The sequence below is a fragment of the Rhincodon typus genome, chromosome 38 (assembly GCF_021869965.1).
Source record: "Rhincodon typus isolate 14 chromosome 38, sRhiTyp1.1, whole genome shotgun sequence".
NCBI classification, from domain to species: Eukaryota; Metazoa; Chordata; class Chondrichthyes; order Orectolobiformes; family Rhincodontidae; genus Rhincodon; species Rhincodon typus.
The window spans coordinates 6,659,968-6,677,545 of NC_063369.1; the positions used below are offsets into that span (position 1 = coordinate 6,659,968).

Here is a 17,578-nt window from a genome sequence, read left to right on the forward strand (position 1 = left end):
TAAAGAGACATTTAACACCAGTACAAAACCAATTCATGCACCCGAATTGCAAAAGCTCCACATTACAGGAGAAAAAAGGTATGTACGACTAAAGAGGTAAAGGGACAGCAGAAAACTAAAAGAAAGGACTTACAAAATGCAAAACAAAAGCGGCACAGACCCTGCTGATTGGGGAAGATATGAAGACAAGCAAAGGGCCAGGAAGCAGCCAGTAAGAACTACTAGAAAGGATTATGGAAGGAAATTTGCCAGTCAGAAGAAATGTTATAGTTACATAGAGGGAAAGGGGATGGTCAAGAGCAATGATGACCCACGAAAGACTAACTGTGGGGATATTGTCAATGACTATGGGGAAATAGCTGACATGACTCAGTATTTACAGTAAAAAAAGGAAGGTAGCTTACTGGAATACCCAAGGAAACTAATTATGGATTGGGAACAGGGACTGAATAAAATTAATGAAAGTAAAGCATAAATAATAAGGAAATTAATGGAATTAAAGAGTGTTAAATCCCTGGGACCCGATGGTTTCTGTCCGAGGGTGTTAAAGGAAGTCAGGGAGTGCGTTGTAGACATCCTCGCTATAATCTTTCGGAGTTCCCTAGATACAGGAGTCATCCCTCTGGATTGGAAAATTGTACATCTTACTCTGCTTTTTAAGAACGGTGAAAGAGGGAAAACATTATATTACAGAGCAGAACATTGCAGAGCAGTTAGCCTAACACCTGTGATGGGAAACTTGTTGGAGTCTATAATCAAGGATGGCAGTAACTGAACACCTTGGAAATTTTCATTCAGTCAGGGAAAGCCAGCATGGGCTTATAACATATTTGTCAGGCATGACCTACCTAATTTAGTTTTTGAAGAGGTGACCAAGGTAGTGGACAGGGAAATGTCTGTGGTTCTTGTTTACGTGGATTTCCAGAAGGCAATTGATAAAGCCCCCACAGAAGAGACTATTAACTGAGATGGAAGCCCATGGAACTGAAGGAAAATTAGTGTCATGGCTGGGAGATTGGTTGAGTGGTAGGTGACAGAAAGTAGGGATAATGGGTGGATTCTCGAATTGGCAGGATGTGACTAGTGGTGTCCCACGAGGATCAGAGTTAGGGCCTCAATTATATATGTTATTTATTAACAACCTAGATAATGACATAGAAAGTCATATCTCCAAGTTTGCTAACAACACAAAGTAAGGTGGCACTTTAGACAGTGTAGATGATAGTATAACATTTCAAAGGGATATCAATAGACCAAGTGAATGGGCAAAACTGTGGCAGATGGAGTTCAATGTGAGCAAATGTGAGGCTATCCGTTTTGGACCAAGAAAGAATAGATTAGAGTACTTTCTGGATGGTATGCCACAGGGGCTCAGTGGTTAGCACTGCTGCCTCACAGCACCAGGGCCACAGGTTCAATTCCACCCTTGGGTGACTGGTCTGTGTGGAGTTTGCACATTCTCCCTGTGTCTGTGTGGGTTTCCTCCCACAATCCAAATATGTGCAGGTTAGGTGGATTGGCCATGGGAATGTAGGGTTACAGGGATAGAGTAGTGGGATGAGTATGGGTGGGATGCTCTCAGGAGAGTCGGCGTGGACTTTATGGGCTGAATGGCCTGTTGCAACACTGCATAGATTCTACAAAAAACAGTATGAAGTTAAACACAGTAAATGTCCAAAGAGACTAGAGGGTTCAGGTGCTTAGATCTTTAAAATGTTGTAACCAGGTCTAGAAATGACTCAGGAAAGCTAGTGCAATGCTGGTTTTTATATCGAGAGGACAAGGATGCAGAAGTTATGCTGCAGTTACACAAAACTCTGGTTAGAGCCCACTTGCAAAACTGTGAGCGGATCTGGGTACCACACCTTAGGAAGGATTATTGGCCTTAGAGGGAGTACAATGTAGGTTTGCAAGAATGATACCTGGACTTCAGGGGTTAAGTCATAGGAAGAGATTATACAAATTAGGCCTGTTTTTCTCTAGGATTTAGGAGGATAAAGGGGTGATCTGACTGAAGCATTTAAGATATTAACTAGAAAAGACGGGAAAGAAAAAGTCAAACTATTTTCACTGGTTGGGGATTCTAGGGGACGTAGTCAGAGAATGACGGCCAGACAATTCAGGAGAGATAGTAGGAAGCATTTCTACACACAAAGGACTGGAGAGTTTTGGAGCTCTCTTCCACCAAAGGCAGTGGAAGCTGGATCAGTTGTTGATTTTAAATCTGAGGAGGAGAAAGTTTTGTAAAGCAAAGATATTAAGGCGGGTTTATGGAGCTAGGCCACAGATCATCCACGATCTCAAAGAACGGTGGGCTAGGTTTGCTGGGCTGAATGGCCTACTCCTGTTCCCGTGTTTTTGAACTGCTGCCATCATGGAGTGGAGGAACATTCACAGTTCTATTGGAGGGGGAGCTCCAGGATTTTTGACCCAATGGCCCAATTTTGACCGTGTGTGACTGCGATCAGGCTTTCAAAAAGAGCTTACATTGCTGGTGGGTGTAGAAATGAGGGGACGAGTCCTTATTAAAGTGTGGACTATGCCTTGGCCAGTTTAACAGGACCTCCAAATCTGAATGGAATGTACTGCATGCAGAGTACCGGTTTTGGCTTTGTTTGGATTGAATGCACTCAGTGGTTTCCTGGTGAAGCCGCCTTTCATCAATGCAGAGTACTTTCCATCCTGTGACTATTATAGTGCAATCAAGTGACCAGGCCATTAACTGGGCCCTTCAAAGTGAAAGTAAACAACATGTGTGGAACGCCTACCTCATTTCCACAGCAAACTTACCACTGGCTTAATTGTAACTCCCTTAAATTGCAGCTCCCAAACAGCTGGATTCACAATCCCTCACCACCAGTTTCCTGAGTACTTCCCAAAGACCACTTTTCAAACACTGAAAGTTTCAGCGCTGAGAGAGGCCAGTGACTCCTGGTTTATGAGGGAGCCACTGCCTGTGAGACAGAAGGCCAGGGGCTCGGGTCCTGCTGCAGGGTCTCGGCTGAGAGTCGGGAGTGCCTTCCCTCAGAACATGCTTCCTGTGGATGCAAAGGTCACCATTAATGGAGACTAACTTTCAGTTCCACATTTATTAAGTGAATTCAAAATGCACAATAGAATCATAGAGATGTACAGCACGGAAACAGACCCTTCGGTCCAACTCATCCATGCTGATCGGATATCCTAAATTAATCTAGTCCCATTTGCCAATATTAGGCCCATATCCCTCTAAACGCATCCTATTCATGTACCCATCCAGATGCCTTTTAAACGTTGTAATTGTACCAGCCTCCACCCCTTCCTCTGGCAGCTCATTCCATACACACACCACCCTCTGTGTGAAAAAGTTGTCCCTTAGGTCCTTTTTAAATCTTTCCCCTCTCACCTTAAACCTATGCCCTCTAGTTTTGGTCTCTCCTACCCTGGGATAAAGACCTTGACTATTCACCTTCCCGTGCAGGTAGAGAGCTGCTCACTGCAACATTAGCTGACATCACAAGCCGCAGGTAGGTTTGTGAAAGACTAGATATCCCTGGTCAGGAGGCAGAAGTGTGGCACAGTACATTCTCATTGTTCGCCATAGCTGGAGGCTGTTCTTCAACCCCATCTTTGAGTGTCAAGTGGGAAAGGTGATGGCCTAGTGGTATTATCGCTACAGAATTAATCCAGAGAGCCAGGTAATATTCCGGGAACGTGAGTTCAAATCTTGCCTTGGAATTTGGAATTAAGAATGTAACTGACATTGTCAATGGGTTCACTCATATCTTTTAGGGAAGGAAATGGCTGTCCTTACATTACACGTGACTCCAGACCCACAGCAATGTGGTTGACTCTTAACTGGCCTCTGGGCAATTAGGGGTGGGCAATAAATGCTGGCCGAGCTAGGGATGTTCACATTCTGTGAATGAATTAAAAATGAAATTCCTTGTCAATCCTGATTAAAAGAAGTAGAACCCGACATTAATGCTTTCAGTTAATGGGATTGTTCCAACAAATGCATCGGTGCTTTGTGTTCAGCCATGAGATGAAATGGAGAACAGGGAAGTATTGTTGGAGTTGAATAATTCTGTGCAGTCTTTATCACCTCACAGGGTTGGGGGCAGGCTGTATAGGTGTTGGGATAATACTGTTTTAGCCAGCCTCTCTCAAATAGGAGTGAATGTTGTCAACTTTGCGCCCCTGGGGGTTTCATCACATGATGTCTTATTGCCAACTTACCCATAACCCCTACTCTCCCATCATGGGTCACCATATGCGTCCATTGCTATGGCGCCCAGTCTTCCTGCACTAATCAGAAAGTACATCCACAATACTGAGTGGCTGGACCTTGACAGTAGTCATCGTTTTTACCAGACAAAGATAAACAAAAAAGATTGGAAGTGTGACGATGCTGTGGCTTTAAGAGGTGTATTTTGTCCTGGTTTCTTTTAAGAGAGAGATTGAACAAGAGCTGCTGAGCGGTTTGTGGTAATGTAAACAGCTTTTGTGATGCCTTAAGGATTTTTTTAAAAGTTGGAACAATAGAAGCAGCCTGGCTGGGTGTGGCCAACTGTCACAGACCAGGATTTCTGGGTTTTGCTTTTAGCTTTTCGATTCAGCAAATGCTGCTGGAGTTTTGAACAAATAGAAGCTTTTTTTTCCTCTCTCTCAGTTACAGCTAGAAGCTAGGGTTTATCTTCCTACCGTGGGCGTTGCATGTGAGAAAATCTGATTTCTGAATTTACCTTTTTGCTAAGGGGTGTGTTTGTGGGATGTTATATATTGGAACAGTTCATTAGTGATAGGTACTGTATCTATAATTCCGTTAAGTTTTCCAATAGAGTTAAGTTACTCTAAGTTCTGCATTCTTGTTGTATTTTATCTATAGTGTTTGAATGAATTGTGTTTTGCTTGATGTTGAGTAGTTTGACCAGTCGTATTGTATCTGGAACACATCTGCCTTTAAAATAAGAAATAGTTAGGGTCTAGGTTACCTTCTTAAAATATTTTGAGGGGGCCTGGTCTGGTCTATAATGGGAGAAGACCCACGGTTTGCCCCTGTTGGGGAACTAGATTTCAGTGAAATCTGCTGTATTCTCAGTCAAACCAGATGGGGTGAAAGCTGGATAATTGCTCGAGGGAGAAAAGATTAGAAGGGTCTGCTGCTGCGGTTAGATGATGAATGGTGTGGGAGGTTAATGTGGAGTGTAACACTGCAATGGATCAGTTGGGCTGAACAAATGGCTGTAGCACATGTGGTGGCCATTCAGCCTGTCTTGTCTGTGCTGCCTCTCTGCTAAAGCAGCTTGGCTCATTTCAGTTCCCAGCCTTTTCCCCATCGCTCTGCCATTTATTTTCTTGTTGGTTAATTCTCAAGTTCTTGTTTAAAGCTTTGATCAAATCTACTTCCACCGCACACTCTCGGATAGGACAGCCCAGATCCTAACTGATGGTGTATTAAAACAAAGTTTCGTCATGTTGTCTTTTGTTTTAAAATGGTCTATTACTGTGCTGTAAATTTTCTGTAATTAACTGAATTGTGCTGCACAAAGTTAGGATTTCAGTGTTAGGCTTAACACTGTAGATAGAGCCCTACTTAAAAAGGGAACCAAATAAGAACTGCAGATGTTCAGTTTTTATTTAGGATTTAACTCACTGCCATATCTCTTCTGCCCACTGTGAAGAAGTTCTGCTCCTCTGTCCGATAGGATTTCCAATCTTTTTCCTTGCCTGCTGTCATTAATTTCACTGTCGCTCCTGTGGTTTGACCAGGTATTTGCTAAAACTTGTTTCTGCAGCCACGTCACATTCCTCAGTGACCACCTCAGGCTCAGACTCAGCACCACATGGATTCCAACTCCAGTTTCATCTCTCATGCTTTCTGCCCACCCAGGATCATAGGTACCTCCGCGACGTTCAAAGCTTTCTGACGAAGGGTCACCAGACCTGAAACGTTAACTCTGATTTCCCTCCACAGATGCTGCCAGACCTGCTGAGCTTTTCCAGCAATTTCCCTTTCCGTTATTGCTGAAAGGGAGCCAGCCTTGTCACAGACACCGATTTTGTTTAAAAACCTTTTCGTCTCTTGTCTGTGTTCCCTGTAGATGGCCTCAGCGAATGACACCAAACAAGTGCAGAAGGATGCTGCAGACCAGAACTTTGACTATATGTTCAAATTGCTGATCATCGGCAACAGCAGTGTTGGCAAGACCTCATTTCTGTTTCGATATGCAGATGACTCCTTCACGTCTGCCTTTGTCAGCACAGTCGGCATTGACTTCAAAGTGAAAACTGTCTACAGAAACGAAAAGAGGGTGAAGCTGCAAATATGGGTATGTTTTGTTTGAAGGTTGAGCCGACGTGTTTCACACGCTGATACTGTTTTGTTGAATTCAGCAGCAACAGACTTAAAATAAAATTCAGTGCAGGTCTGAAATTTATGACAAGCATCAGTTTCCATCTTTCCCATCTGAACCCTTTCTCTGTACAGATGCCGAACCTCACCAGGGACGAACTCAGTTCTTTGTTGTTTTTGAAAATAAACCCACCATCAAATGAAGAACTCAACATTTAAAAAAAAATTTAAACACAGTTTTTCTAATGCTAGATGGATCTTGAACCTGGATCTCCTGGCCCAGAGATAGGGCGCTACCACTGTGCCACAAGAGCACCCTCACAATTAATGACAAACGCTGCACTCTTATCAATTTGACAGAAGAGGTGTACGGTTGCTTTAATATTGTAGTTTTTTTAAACTGCCTGTTCAAAAATGCTGTGACACACTTCTGAGACAGGTGGGACTTGAACTTGCATCTTCTAGCCCAGAGGCAGGGACACTACCACTGCTCCACAAGCACTCCCCTTTTTAAAATAGTTTAATCAATCTGTGCAAACATGTTATAACACACCTCTGGAACAGGCAGGACTTTAACCCAGTGCTCCTGGTTCAGAGGCAGGGACGCTACAACTAAAACAGACCTAAGAACTCCATTCTTTAAACATGAAAGCATCATCAGCTCTGCATTTTTTTTCGCAGTGACTTTTCTTTCTCAGATATTTATTCGAGATTTGCATTTCAGGAGGACTCTCTGTTTCAAATGGTGCCTGTCAGAGATTCTACATCTACTTGTGAGGGTAAAGGGAGCCCGATTTTTAATATCTCAAAGTCAGTCAGCACTCCCTCAGTCTGTGGGTGTGTCACATTAGATTTTGTTTCTCTGATCTCAGAGTGGGGCTTGGAACAGTCAACACTGCATTCTGGGATTCGATGTATTCCAGTTATACTATTAAACTCGTATTCCAGAGGTCTGAACTATTGTTCCAGAGAGAAATTAAATTCAGAGAATTAAATCAATCTGTGATTAAACTTCAGTATTGATCACTGATTCCTGGAAACTATCAGATTACTGTAAAATACCATCTGGTTCATTGGTTTCCTTTTAGAGAAGGAAATCTGCCATCCTTATCTGGTCTGGCCTACGTGTGATTGACTCTTAACTGCCCTCTGCATCCAGCCAGTTGTATTTGAGAAGGCAGCTCGCCAACATCTTCTCCAGGGTAATTAGGGACGGGCAATGAATACTGGCCCAGCCAGTGACCACCCCCCCCCCCATATCCTGTGAGTAAATGGAAGTGGGAGAGGAAAAGGGAGGTAGAGACTGAGGGGGTTAGTACAACTGTGGAGGTTTTAGGAAACCTTTATGCAAATTGTAGGGAGATTAGAATTAGTTTTCGTTGTCACATGTACTCAAGTACAGGAGTTCAGTGAAAAGTGTACCATGTCACCACACACGATGCCACCTTAGGTACTAAAATAGATTAGGTACAAAAATAGAAGAATAAAACATAAAACCGAAAGTTCCACATTATAGTTCTTCATAGTATAAAGTAGGAAAATAAAGTTAAAAGGTTATTGAGGCAATGGGGTTTGAAAACCATGATTTTTCTGTTGGTCAAAAGATACTTGCTCCGTGAAGACTACATTATCAAGTCCCATTTCTAAGGCATGTCTTTGTAGAATGAGATACGTTTAACACAGACTGTAAAATTGCAACGAAGCTATTTTACAACTGCAGTCGTGTCTGATGTTTGGTCCTGTGACAGTCTAGGCAACAATGCAGGGAGCCACTTGACTGTTTGCTCAGCTGGTGGGTCTTGCCAGAATCCTAGTGCTATATGATCCAAGGTAGTGGGGGGGGAAGCTGTCAGTCCTGCACTTGGTAGGAGTTACACTGCAGCCTTGTGACTGCAGAAGGCACTCCAGTCCTTCAGATGTCGGCAGTCTGGTGTGGCTGGAATCCAGGAAGTAACATCGGGGAATGTGCGGAGGCCCCATCCATCCGCCCAAAAAATAAACCTGTTATTGTCCTTGATGGGCGGGTGTGCAAAATCCGGGCTGACTCACTTATTAAACACTCGTAAAGTTCAGTGTGTGCAGAGATAGGGAGGAGAGGTGGGCGATGGCTGTAGGAAGGAGCTGTTAACGCCACAAGAACACTGAAAGAAAATAGCCTGGCTCCTTAAAATGAGCAGCTCGCTGCTATACAAGGGGGAAATGAGATTATGTTTTGCTGTGTGTGTATTTTTTTAAAACTGATTTGTGACTCTCCTGTTCTCTGACTATCTGGCTGCGTGCCCAGTTGTCATTGGTAATAGCACTCTACAAAGGGCCAGCACTGGCAAATTGTAGTTCATTCATTCATTCATTACGAGTGCTGATACAGCAAGGGAACTTAATCAAAAATATCCTGAAAACGGTGACTTCAACTGCGGTTGGCCTGAAGGCTTAAACTTGTTGTTGTCAGGTTTTTGAGAAGGAACAGGTTTGACATGAATTGAGTATTGTTGCTATGTGAACAGTTGAACCACAGTTATAGAAGAGATGGATATGAGTTCCGAATTCATTAAAAACAAGGAGGAGAGAGATAGTAGGAACTGCAGATGCTGGAGAAGGGTCTAGGCCCGAAACGTCAGCTTTCTTGCTCCTCTGATGCTGCTTGGCCTGCTGCGTTCATCCAGCTCTACACCTTGTTATCTAGGAGAGAGAGAGACTCAAGACTGCAGTCCTCAAATCTACATGGTTTGTCTTCAGAATTTTCAGTTGGAAGGCCTTTGTTGTGAGGATGAGCATGTTAGATTTCAGGGTGGCACAGTGGCCCAGGAAAGTACTGCTGCCTCGCAGCACCAGGGACCTGGGTTCAATTCCACCCTCAGGTGACCCTCTGTGTAGAGTTTGCACATTCTCCCCGTGTCTGTGTGGGTTTCCTCCAGGTGCTCCGGTTTCCTCCCACAGCCTAAAGATGTGCAGGTTAGGTGGATTGGGTGTGCTAAATTGCCCATACCATCCAGGGATGTGCAGGCTAGGTGGGTTAGCCATGGGACATGTTGGGTTAGAGGGGTGGGGTGAATCTGGGTGGGATGATGTTTGGAGGATTGGTGTGAACTTGATGGGCCAAATGCCATGTTGTAGGGATTCTATTCTATTTTGGAATGTATTCAATCTGTTACCGTTCACAACAGCACTGTGTATTAGGCGAGATGGTGGCGTAGCAGTGATATCACTGAATTGGCAATCCAGAGACTCAGGCGAATGCTGCGCACACGTGGCAGCTGGTGGAAATTAAAATTAATTAAACACAAAAGCAAAATCTGGGTTACTGTCAATTGTCATACAAACATTTCTGGTTCACTCATGTCCTTTTTTTTTAAAAGGGAAGGAAATCAGCCATCTTGACCTGGTCTGGCCTACATGTGACTCCAGAACCACAGCTAAGTGTTTGGCACTTAATTGGCCCTAAGGGCAACTAGGGATGGGCATCAAATACTGCTGGCCTTGCCCAGTGATGCATGAATTTCATGAACAAATATATGGGCAGCATGGTGGCTGAGTGGTTAGCACTGCTGCCTCACAGCACCAGGGACCTGGGTTCAATTCTACCCTTGGGTTATTGTCTGTATGGAGTGTGCATGTCCTCGCCATATCTGTGTGGGTTTTCACTGGGTGCTCTGGTTTCGTTCAAAGATATGCAGGTTTGGTGCATTGGCTATGCTAAATTGCCCATTGTGTTTAGGGATGTATGGGTTAGCCATGGGATGCTCTTCAGGGGTTTGTTGTGGCCTGTTTCCACACTGTAGGGATTCTATGGAACATTCTGAAAACAAATAGATGCTGACATTATGGTATCATCTCTTTTATGAGCCATGATAACTTGCAGTTATAGTACACAACCTGCACAGACTACTATACCATAATAACCCTTTACTATATTGCTGACATTTTTAGATTTTTATTTTAACCAACCTGTTCAGCCCTGGTCTGGAACTTGGGCTTTCTTGCACAGAGGTAGGGTCACTACCACTGCACCACAAGAACACTCTATTCCAGAGATGTTGATTATTTTTAATGAAACTGTTCAGAGATGTTATAACATGCCTCGGGAGCAGTTGGGACTTGAACCAGGGACCAAGAGCTGACGATATTACAGCTGTACCGCAAGACCCTAATATTTGCTGCCTTATATTAATGTGATGGAGTGATCTGAATGTGGGGGAGATGTTCAAATCTTTGCTCCTCCTCTGATGTGCTAGAATAGAGTGATTTGAAGTGTTGAATTACCCAATCCCTATTCATCTTGCCAATCTCTTGACTTCAGCAAATTGATCAATAAAGTGCTGGCTACTGAGTAAATGAGAGACAGCTGCGCACCAACAGTGTTTAATAACTTAACACTGATCTTATCAGTTTTAAAAATAGAAAATTGAGAGTGATCACAAGCTACCAGTCACTGACCCAAAATACACTGTGTGGAAACATTTCAGTATTTTAAAGTCTTGAATTAAGCTTGCATCCTGTCATTTTTATTATTAATATTGTCATGTTTTGAGACCAAATTAGTCTCCTGGTTTGCAAAATGTGGTAGCTGTCAAAGCAGGAACATATTTAAAGGAGTTTTGAGAATGTAAGAGTTACTGTGTATCCTACCCATCTCGCATGAGGGACCAACATTAAAGAATAAGGGCTCGAATGAAGAGCTACACCAGAGTTCCCAATCTTGCAAAATCACTCTTGCCCATGCATGTTACTAGGGTATGCTATGAAAGAAAGACATATGTTTATATAGTGCCTGTCATGATCGCAGAATGTCTTCCAATGCTGTACAGCCAATGGAGTACTATTGAAGTTCAGTCATTGTTGTAATGCAGCAAACATGGCCGCCAAATTGTGCATAGCAAGCTCCCATGAACAGCAGTATGACAACAATCAGTTAATGTGTGATGGTTCTTGTGATGTTGACTAGAGGAATAAATATTGGCCTGGATCCTGCAGAGAGCTGCCCTGCTATTCTTCCAAATAATGCTGAGAGATCTTTTACATTCATCCAAGCAGTTCCATACCTGTGATGATTTATTTATTTATTTATTTATTTATTAGAAGTACTCTTGCACAGAACTGAACAGGTTTTCTTTCTCCCACCACCAAATAGCCCCATGGTTTTTTTTTGTCTATTAACCACTACAAGTAAATCACTTGTGTTTTTCAACTGAATAATTTTATGTGCAAATGCAACCTGGAAAAGGGAGGGGGCCAAATCAAAATGGAGTCAGAAGGGGTTGCTTTAATATAACATTTCATCCCAAAGATGGACCGCCTGACCGTTCAGCACTCCCACAGCGCTGTGCTGGAACATTCACCCTATATTTGCTCTCATCACTCTGAAGTGGGACCCTCACTCAGATGAGTGGGCTCAGAACTGAACCACCGTCAACATTTGCAGTGCTGGTCCAACTGGGAAGGGAGTGAATGTGTAATCAGGTAAGATTTATAATAACGGGTGTTGATTTATTGAAAGATTTTATTTTTGACTTTGAGTAAAGTTCCAGTATTCATAAAATCTGAGAATTGCTCCAGTCCAGAAGGAGGATATTCAGCCAGGAGGAAGGGTCTGAGGAAGGGTCACCAGACCCAAAACGTTAACTCTGTTTTCTCCTCCACAGATGCTGCCAGACCTGCTGAGCTTTTCCAGCAACTTTGTTTTTGTTCTTGATAGTTAGCCAAGGCTGTCTACACTCTCAGCATTTAGACTTTGTACCTGCCTCCTGCCTTTTCCCTGTACCCCTGGCCAAATAATCAGTCAAGACCCTCTTGAATGATTCCTTTAAACCCGCCTATGCCGGACTTTCAGGCAGTGCATTCTAGACCCTCACGACCCATTGCGTGAAAACAATTGTTTTTTTTTGCCTAACTTCGTGTTTGCTTCTTTTGTACTGCGCTTTAAATCTGTGCCCCTGATTCCCAATCCTTTTACAAGCAGGAACAGTTTCTCCCTATTCACTGTGTCCCCTTCATCTCTCCAGTGTAAACAGTTCCAACCTCTGCAGCCAGTCCTGATAAATGAAATTCTGTACTCTTTCCCTAGTACCGAGAATAAAAAAAATTGTTGGAAACCACAGCAGGTCAGGCAGCATCCACAGAGAGAGACAGAGAGAGAGCAAGCTCACGTTTTGAGTCTACTCTAGATGAGTCTAACCTCAATATGAGCTTGCTCTCTCTCCACAGACGCTGCCTGACCCATTGTAACTTACAACATTTTTTTGTTCTCAGTATGGATTGCAGCATCTGCGGCAACTTTCTCCTTCTTTCCCTCGCAGTCTGTCTGGTTGGGTAGTGAGTGATCTGTCCTCGAGCCCCAACCACAGCGAGACGATGTGTTGTGGGTAACCCACCCACTAGCATACTTTCCCCTTCTCTAAACGCTGGGCATTGGGTGGGGAGTGGAGAGGGGAGCTGAGATCAGCAGTCCCACTTCTGTCACTCTCCTACGTTAGCCAACTTCACTTTCCACCTCCCCCACCCCACCCCTGCCTCCTCTGGGCCCAAAGTTTGTGTGTTCAAATCCCACTCCCGTGTCTTGTGCTTCCACATTGCAAATGGAACACAGTGCAATCCTGAGGATGCGCTGCCTGCCAGAAATTAAGTGACTCAGATGTTAAAACCCAGGCTCCAACTGGCGGATGTGAAAAACCTAATGATGCTACTTCAAAAAACTTCAGAAAAGCTCTCTCATGTGACTTGTTGAATATTAATCTCTCAAACAGCTTTGTATAAACAGATATTGTTTGTGGTGTGTTCATGTGAGTTAACTGCCACATTTCTCACACTATAAACGTGACCGCTAATGTACTTCATTGATTCCAAAGTGCTTTGGGATCATTGCAGGCCATAAGAGATGCAAAAGAACTCACAAATCTCAACACCTTGCTGTGCTGTATCCCTCTTGCCAAGCTAAGAGCTTCACTTTACTTTACAATATGTTTGTGCAAAGCCAGGCATGAGGTTACCTAGTAACAGAATAGATATCGGGTTTAGTAACACATATTGCTTTCGTTGGAGCAGTTTCCAAGCTTCTCCTGGGGTCAGTAACTGCTGTCTCACAGGTCAGTGGGCCAGAGCTGAAAGTGTAGGATGGATCTTGGTAGCTTTACAATGCTGTAGTTACAGTTATTAACAAACACTCAGTGTTAAGGGATGTTCCAAAACCATTTAATGAGCGTTGACTTTCTCCTCTGGCACATACACTCAAAAACATAATGCTTAGACATGTTTTAGTAAGTAATAGTATGAAGATTCAAAGCATGAATTGCTTTAGTATTTAAATACAATCTTATCAGTGATTGATTAAAATGGCATTATAACCAACAGTGCCTCAATGTTAACTTAACCCACCCAGCATTGGAACATGATTTGACGTATTGGGCAGCACGGTGGTTAGCACTGCTGCCTCACAGTGCCAGGGATCTGGGTTCCATTGCACCCTCGGGTGACAGTCTGTGTGGAGTTTGCACATTCTCCCCGTGTCTGCGTGGGTTTCCTCTGGGTGCTCTAGTTTTCTCCCAGAGTCCAACGATGTGTAGGTTAGGTGGATTGGCTGTGCTAAATTGCCCGTAGTGTCCAGGGATGTGCAGGCTAGGTGGGTTAGCCATTGTAAATGTGAGATTACGGGGCTAGGGTAGGGGCTGGGTCTGGGTGGGAAGCTCTTCAGAGGGTCGGTGCAGACACAGTGGACTGGATGATTCTATGATATTCGTGGAAGTTTTGTCACGTGACCACCTGTCTCACATTCTTGCCACTGGCCATCCAACAGGTCCATCCACCCATTGCCCAGCCCTCCCATGACCTATTTTAACCAAAAACTCTGATAGGATAATTCTTAACTGCCTGTTAGTTGGCCCTTTTACCGCATGCCTGGGATTTTTACAAGTGACAGCAGAATATTTTGGAAAAAAAAGCACTACTACATTTTTGCCTCAGTGCCTCTGTGATTGTTCTCCTGGGAGTTCTTGAGACTCCAGGGTTAATCCTGGAAGGTTGACAATCACTAATCTGCCATATGGGTTTGAATCAAAAGCCTGCCTTGCTAGGTCCGATTCACGCCATTTACTTGACTTAGAGGGCCTCATACATCTCTACATTTTTCCCCTCTGCCTGGTTAGATTGAAACTAGGGCTTCTGGTTATATTTTATATCTGAAGAAAGACTTGTCAGAGTTGGATGAACCCTGATAGCAACATAATTGGGAAGATACTAGGAAGGTAGAGACTGAAGTATTGGTAAACGTTGATTATAGCCCCATTAGATTAGGATGTTTAAAAGGTTTTCTGATTGAGGCATTTTGATGGGACTTGACTGAGCATCCAGTGAGTAAGTCTTCCTTGCGATAGGGAGCCCAGAATAAATTAAAGAGACCTCTTCGTGGAGAGGTCACAGATGCAAGTTGAAGTTAAGATACAGATCAGCCATGAATGCTGGAATAGGCTGAAGGGCCTGAAGACTCCTTTCTGTTTCTAAAGTTTCTGGCAAATAGAACAGGATAACCCAGAATCCACAGGCAGCAACCAGTTGGTGTGTTCTGTACAGGCACAGATGAAGACTCATGAAAGTAGGAATAGAGGGAAAGTGCAGGAAATTCTGACCATTCTGAGCAGTATTTCCCGGTCCAGTTCCTACGTACAAGAAGTTCCAATTATTTTTGTTTTGTTTTTCCAACACTTCATCCCAACCTCCCACCTCCCCAAAAAAAATGGAAAGTTAGTCCAGCCTCTCTCAGAGCTGTAATTAGACCAAGTGTGGCCTATTCCAGTGAAATGGTATGAGAACCTTCACACTGACATTTTAAGAATTTGCTCCCTCCCCCATTCCCATCCCATCTTACATTGCCTGTTGAAGGCTAGGCATCTCTGATGGCCTTGTCTCTGGTGACCTTTTATGTCGGCCTTCATGTGTGAGACAAAGTGATTTGCAATGACCAACTATTTAACCATGATGGGCTCGCCATTAGAGAGAGCCCGAACTGGATCTTGCTCGATGTCAATTGGTGCATGCTCCAGAGGGTCTCAATAGACTCAAACTCAACCCTGCAACCCCCTGCCTGATCTGCTGCTGAAGTACCGCTGTGACCTGTTTGAATTAGACCTGATCAGAGATTAAACCAGCATCTTCAGATACCACAGAAGCAACAGTTATCACCAGAGCTTTTCTCATTCTGCCTTAGCAGCAGAAATTCAGCAGGTCTGGCAACATCTGTGGAGAGAGGAGCAATCAATGATTCGAATCTAAGATATTGCACTTGAAACATTAACTCTCTTTCTAACTCCACCGATGCTCCCACATTTGCTGAATTTCTCTGTGCACTTGGTTTTGGATTTCCAACACTTGCAATATTGTGCTTTTCATTTGAGCCTGTCCCAGGGCTTGGTTCATTCGTAAGGAAAGCTGGTTCTGTTACTGATGTCAGTCGAGAATGTTAATACTCTAAACTGAAGGCTTATATCGTGCACCACAGGCATGTTGCCAAACAGTGGTGCCAGTTCTGAAAGGAGACAAACCAGTTTTGTCACTAGATAATTGTTTGAATTAGGAAAATGCCTTACATTTAGAAGACCAGAACAAGAATCTTGTTCAGGGCAAGTATTAAATATAAGAAGACTTGAGTCTGGGATCTGTACCATTGGTTCCAGAGCTGTGCACTTCCCTTTTAAAAATCTTGATCGTAAATCCAGAACCTTTCTAATTGAATTGAGATTTCTTTTAAAAAATAGCCTAAAACTAATTAAATCAGAAAGGTTAGGAGCTGTGAAGATAAAAAGTCAATCATTAAGCTGCATTTTGCAAATTCATAGAGAAACATCACCGTGCTCTCTAAACAATCCTGTTATATTGATGCGACTAAACGTGGCTACAGATAATGCCTTCGGTTCAAGGAACAGAATTTATGGCTGTGACCATTGTGGTTTCTAATGTAGTTGAGTCAATAAAGGTATTCTGAATGTGCTTCGAAGCTTTTTGTTTTAATTGCCAGAATCAATAGCTGGAAAATTTTCTGAATTCGATGCATCTTAAGTTAAAGTTCGTTTTAAAGATGGCTCTACTCACAAAATTAAACCATAAAAACCGAGATTGTGTTTTTAATCTATTTTAGTTTTGATTTGTTTCTATTGATTTATATATAGGAACATGGGAAATAGGAGTAGGTCATTGAGCCCTTTTGAGTCATTTAGCCATTCAGCTAGATCATGGCTGATCTTCCACCTCAAAGTCAGATATCTTTAGTATCTGGATATCTTTAATATCCAGAAATCAGATATCTTTAATATCCAGTAATCTATTGAGCTCTGTCTTGAACATACTGAATGACTGAGCTTCTGCAGACACGGGTAAAGAATTACAAACATTCACCTCCTGCTTAGTGAAGAACATCCCCCCCAATACAGCCCTAAATGTCCTACTATTTATGTATATAAAAACCTTCATTGTGTCCAGTTCTGGTTGCCCAGTTATAAGAAGGATATTATTAAGCTGGAGAGGAGTCCAGAAGAGATTTATCAGGATGTTGCCGGGTATGAAAGGCTCGAGTTATGAAGAAAGTTTCGGACTTCTTTCACTGGAGCGTAGGAGGAAAGGTTTAAAGGGATATGGGCCAGGAACAGGCAGGTGGGACTAGCTTATTTTGGGATTATGTTCAGCATGGACTGGTTGGACGGAAGGGTCTGTTTCCGTACTGTATGAGATAATACATTTATCAAAAATGCAATTTAAAAATTCTACAGGAGCAAATAGCAACTTGCCAAACAATTATAAATGTTCTAATTGAATGCATGTACAGTTAACTTTCTGCCTTCTGACTCCCAGTAGTTTTTATTTTAAGCAAATTTATTTTGATGAGATACTTCAGATAATAATAGAAACCTTCCTTATTTCTGCCTCCAGGCTTTTGTAAGTCATTTTGGTGCCATGAGAGTTTTGTTGTAAATGGCTCTTTTCTGCCAAATTTTTAATATTCACTGTCTTTAGCACATGGCATTCATGCTTCCATTTTAAATGGGGACTCACTGGAATAATTGGTTGAATGGACAGGTCACCAGAAATTCCGAGACCGGTACAGATAGATCTTTACCTTCTCGGCCACCAACCATCTTGGCTCAACTCTCACAAGTTCATACATTAATACTGCTGAAAAGGAAATGACCAGATTCTGCCCACTCACGTTGATATAATAATAATTACTTAAGTAACATCTATTGTTGCAATAGCTCACATTTAAAA

The 17,578-nt window shown here is 42.9% G+C and overlaps 1 protein-coding gene across 2 annotated transcripts in view; it reads left to right on the forward strand.

Moving 5' to 3' along the window:
- Nucleotides 1-17,578, forward strand: part of rab3da (RAB3D, member RAS oncogene family, a) — a 43,956-nt gene that overhangs the window by 12,509 nt on the left and 13,869 nt on the right. For both annotated transcript variants that reach the window (XM_020534228.2, XM_048617986.1), the window contains exon 2: nucleotides 6,084-6,311. In XM_020534228.2, the coding sequence (XP_020389817.1) occupies nucleotides 6,084-6,311 (228 nt within the window). The remainder of the gene's footprint in view (nucleotides 1-6,083; nucleotides 6,312-17,578) is intronic.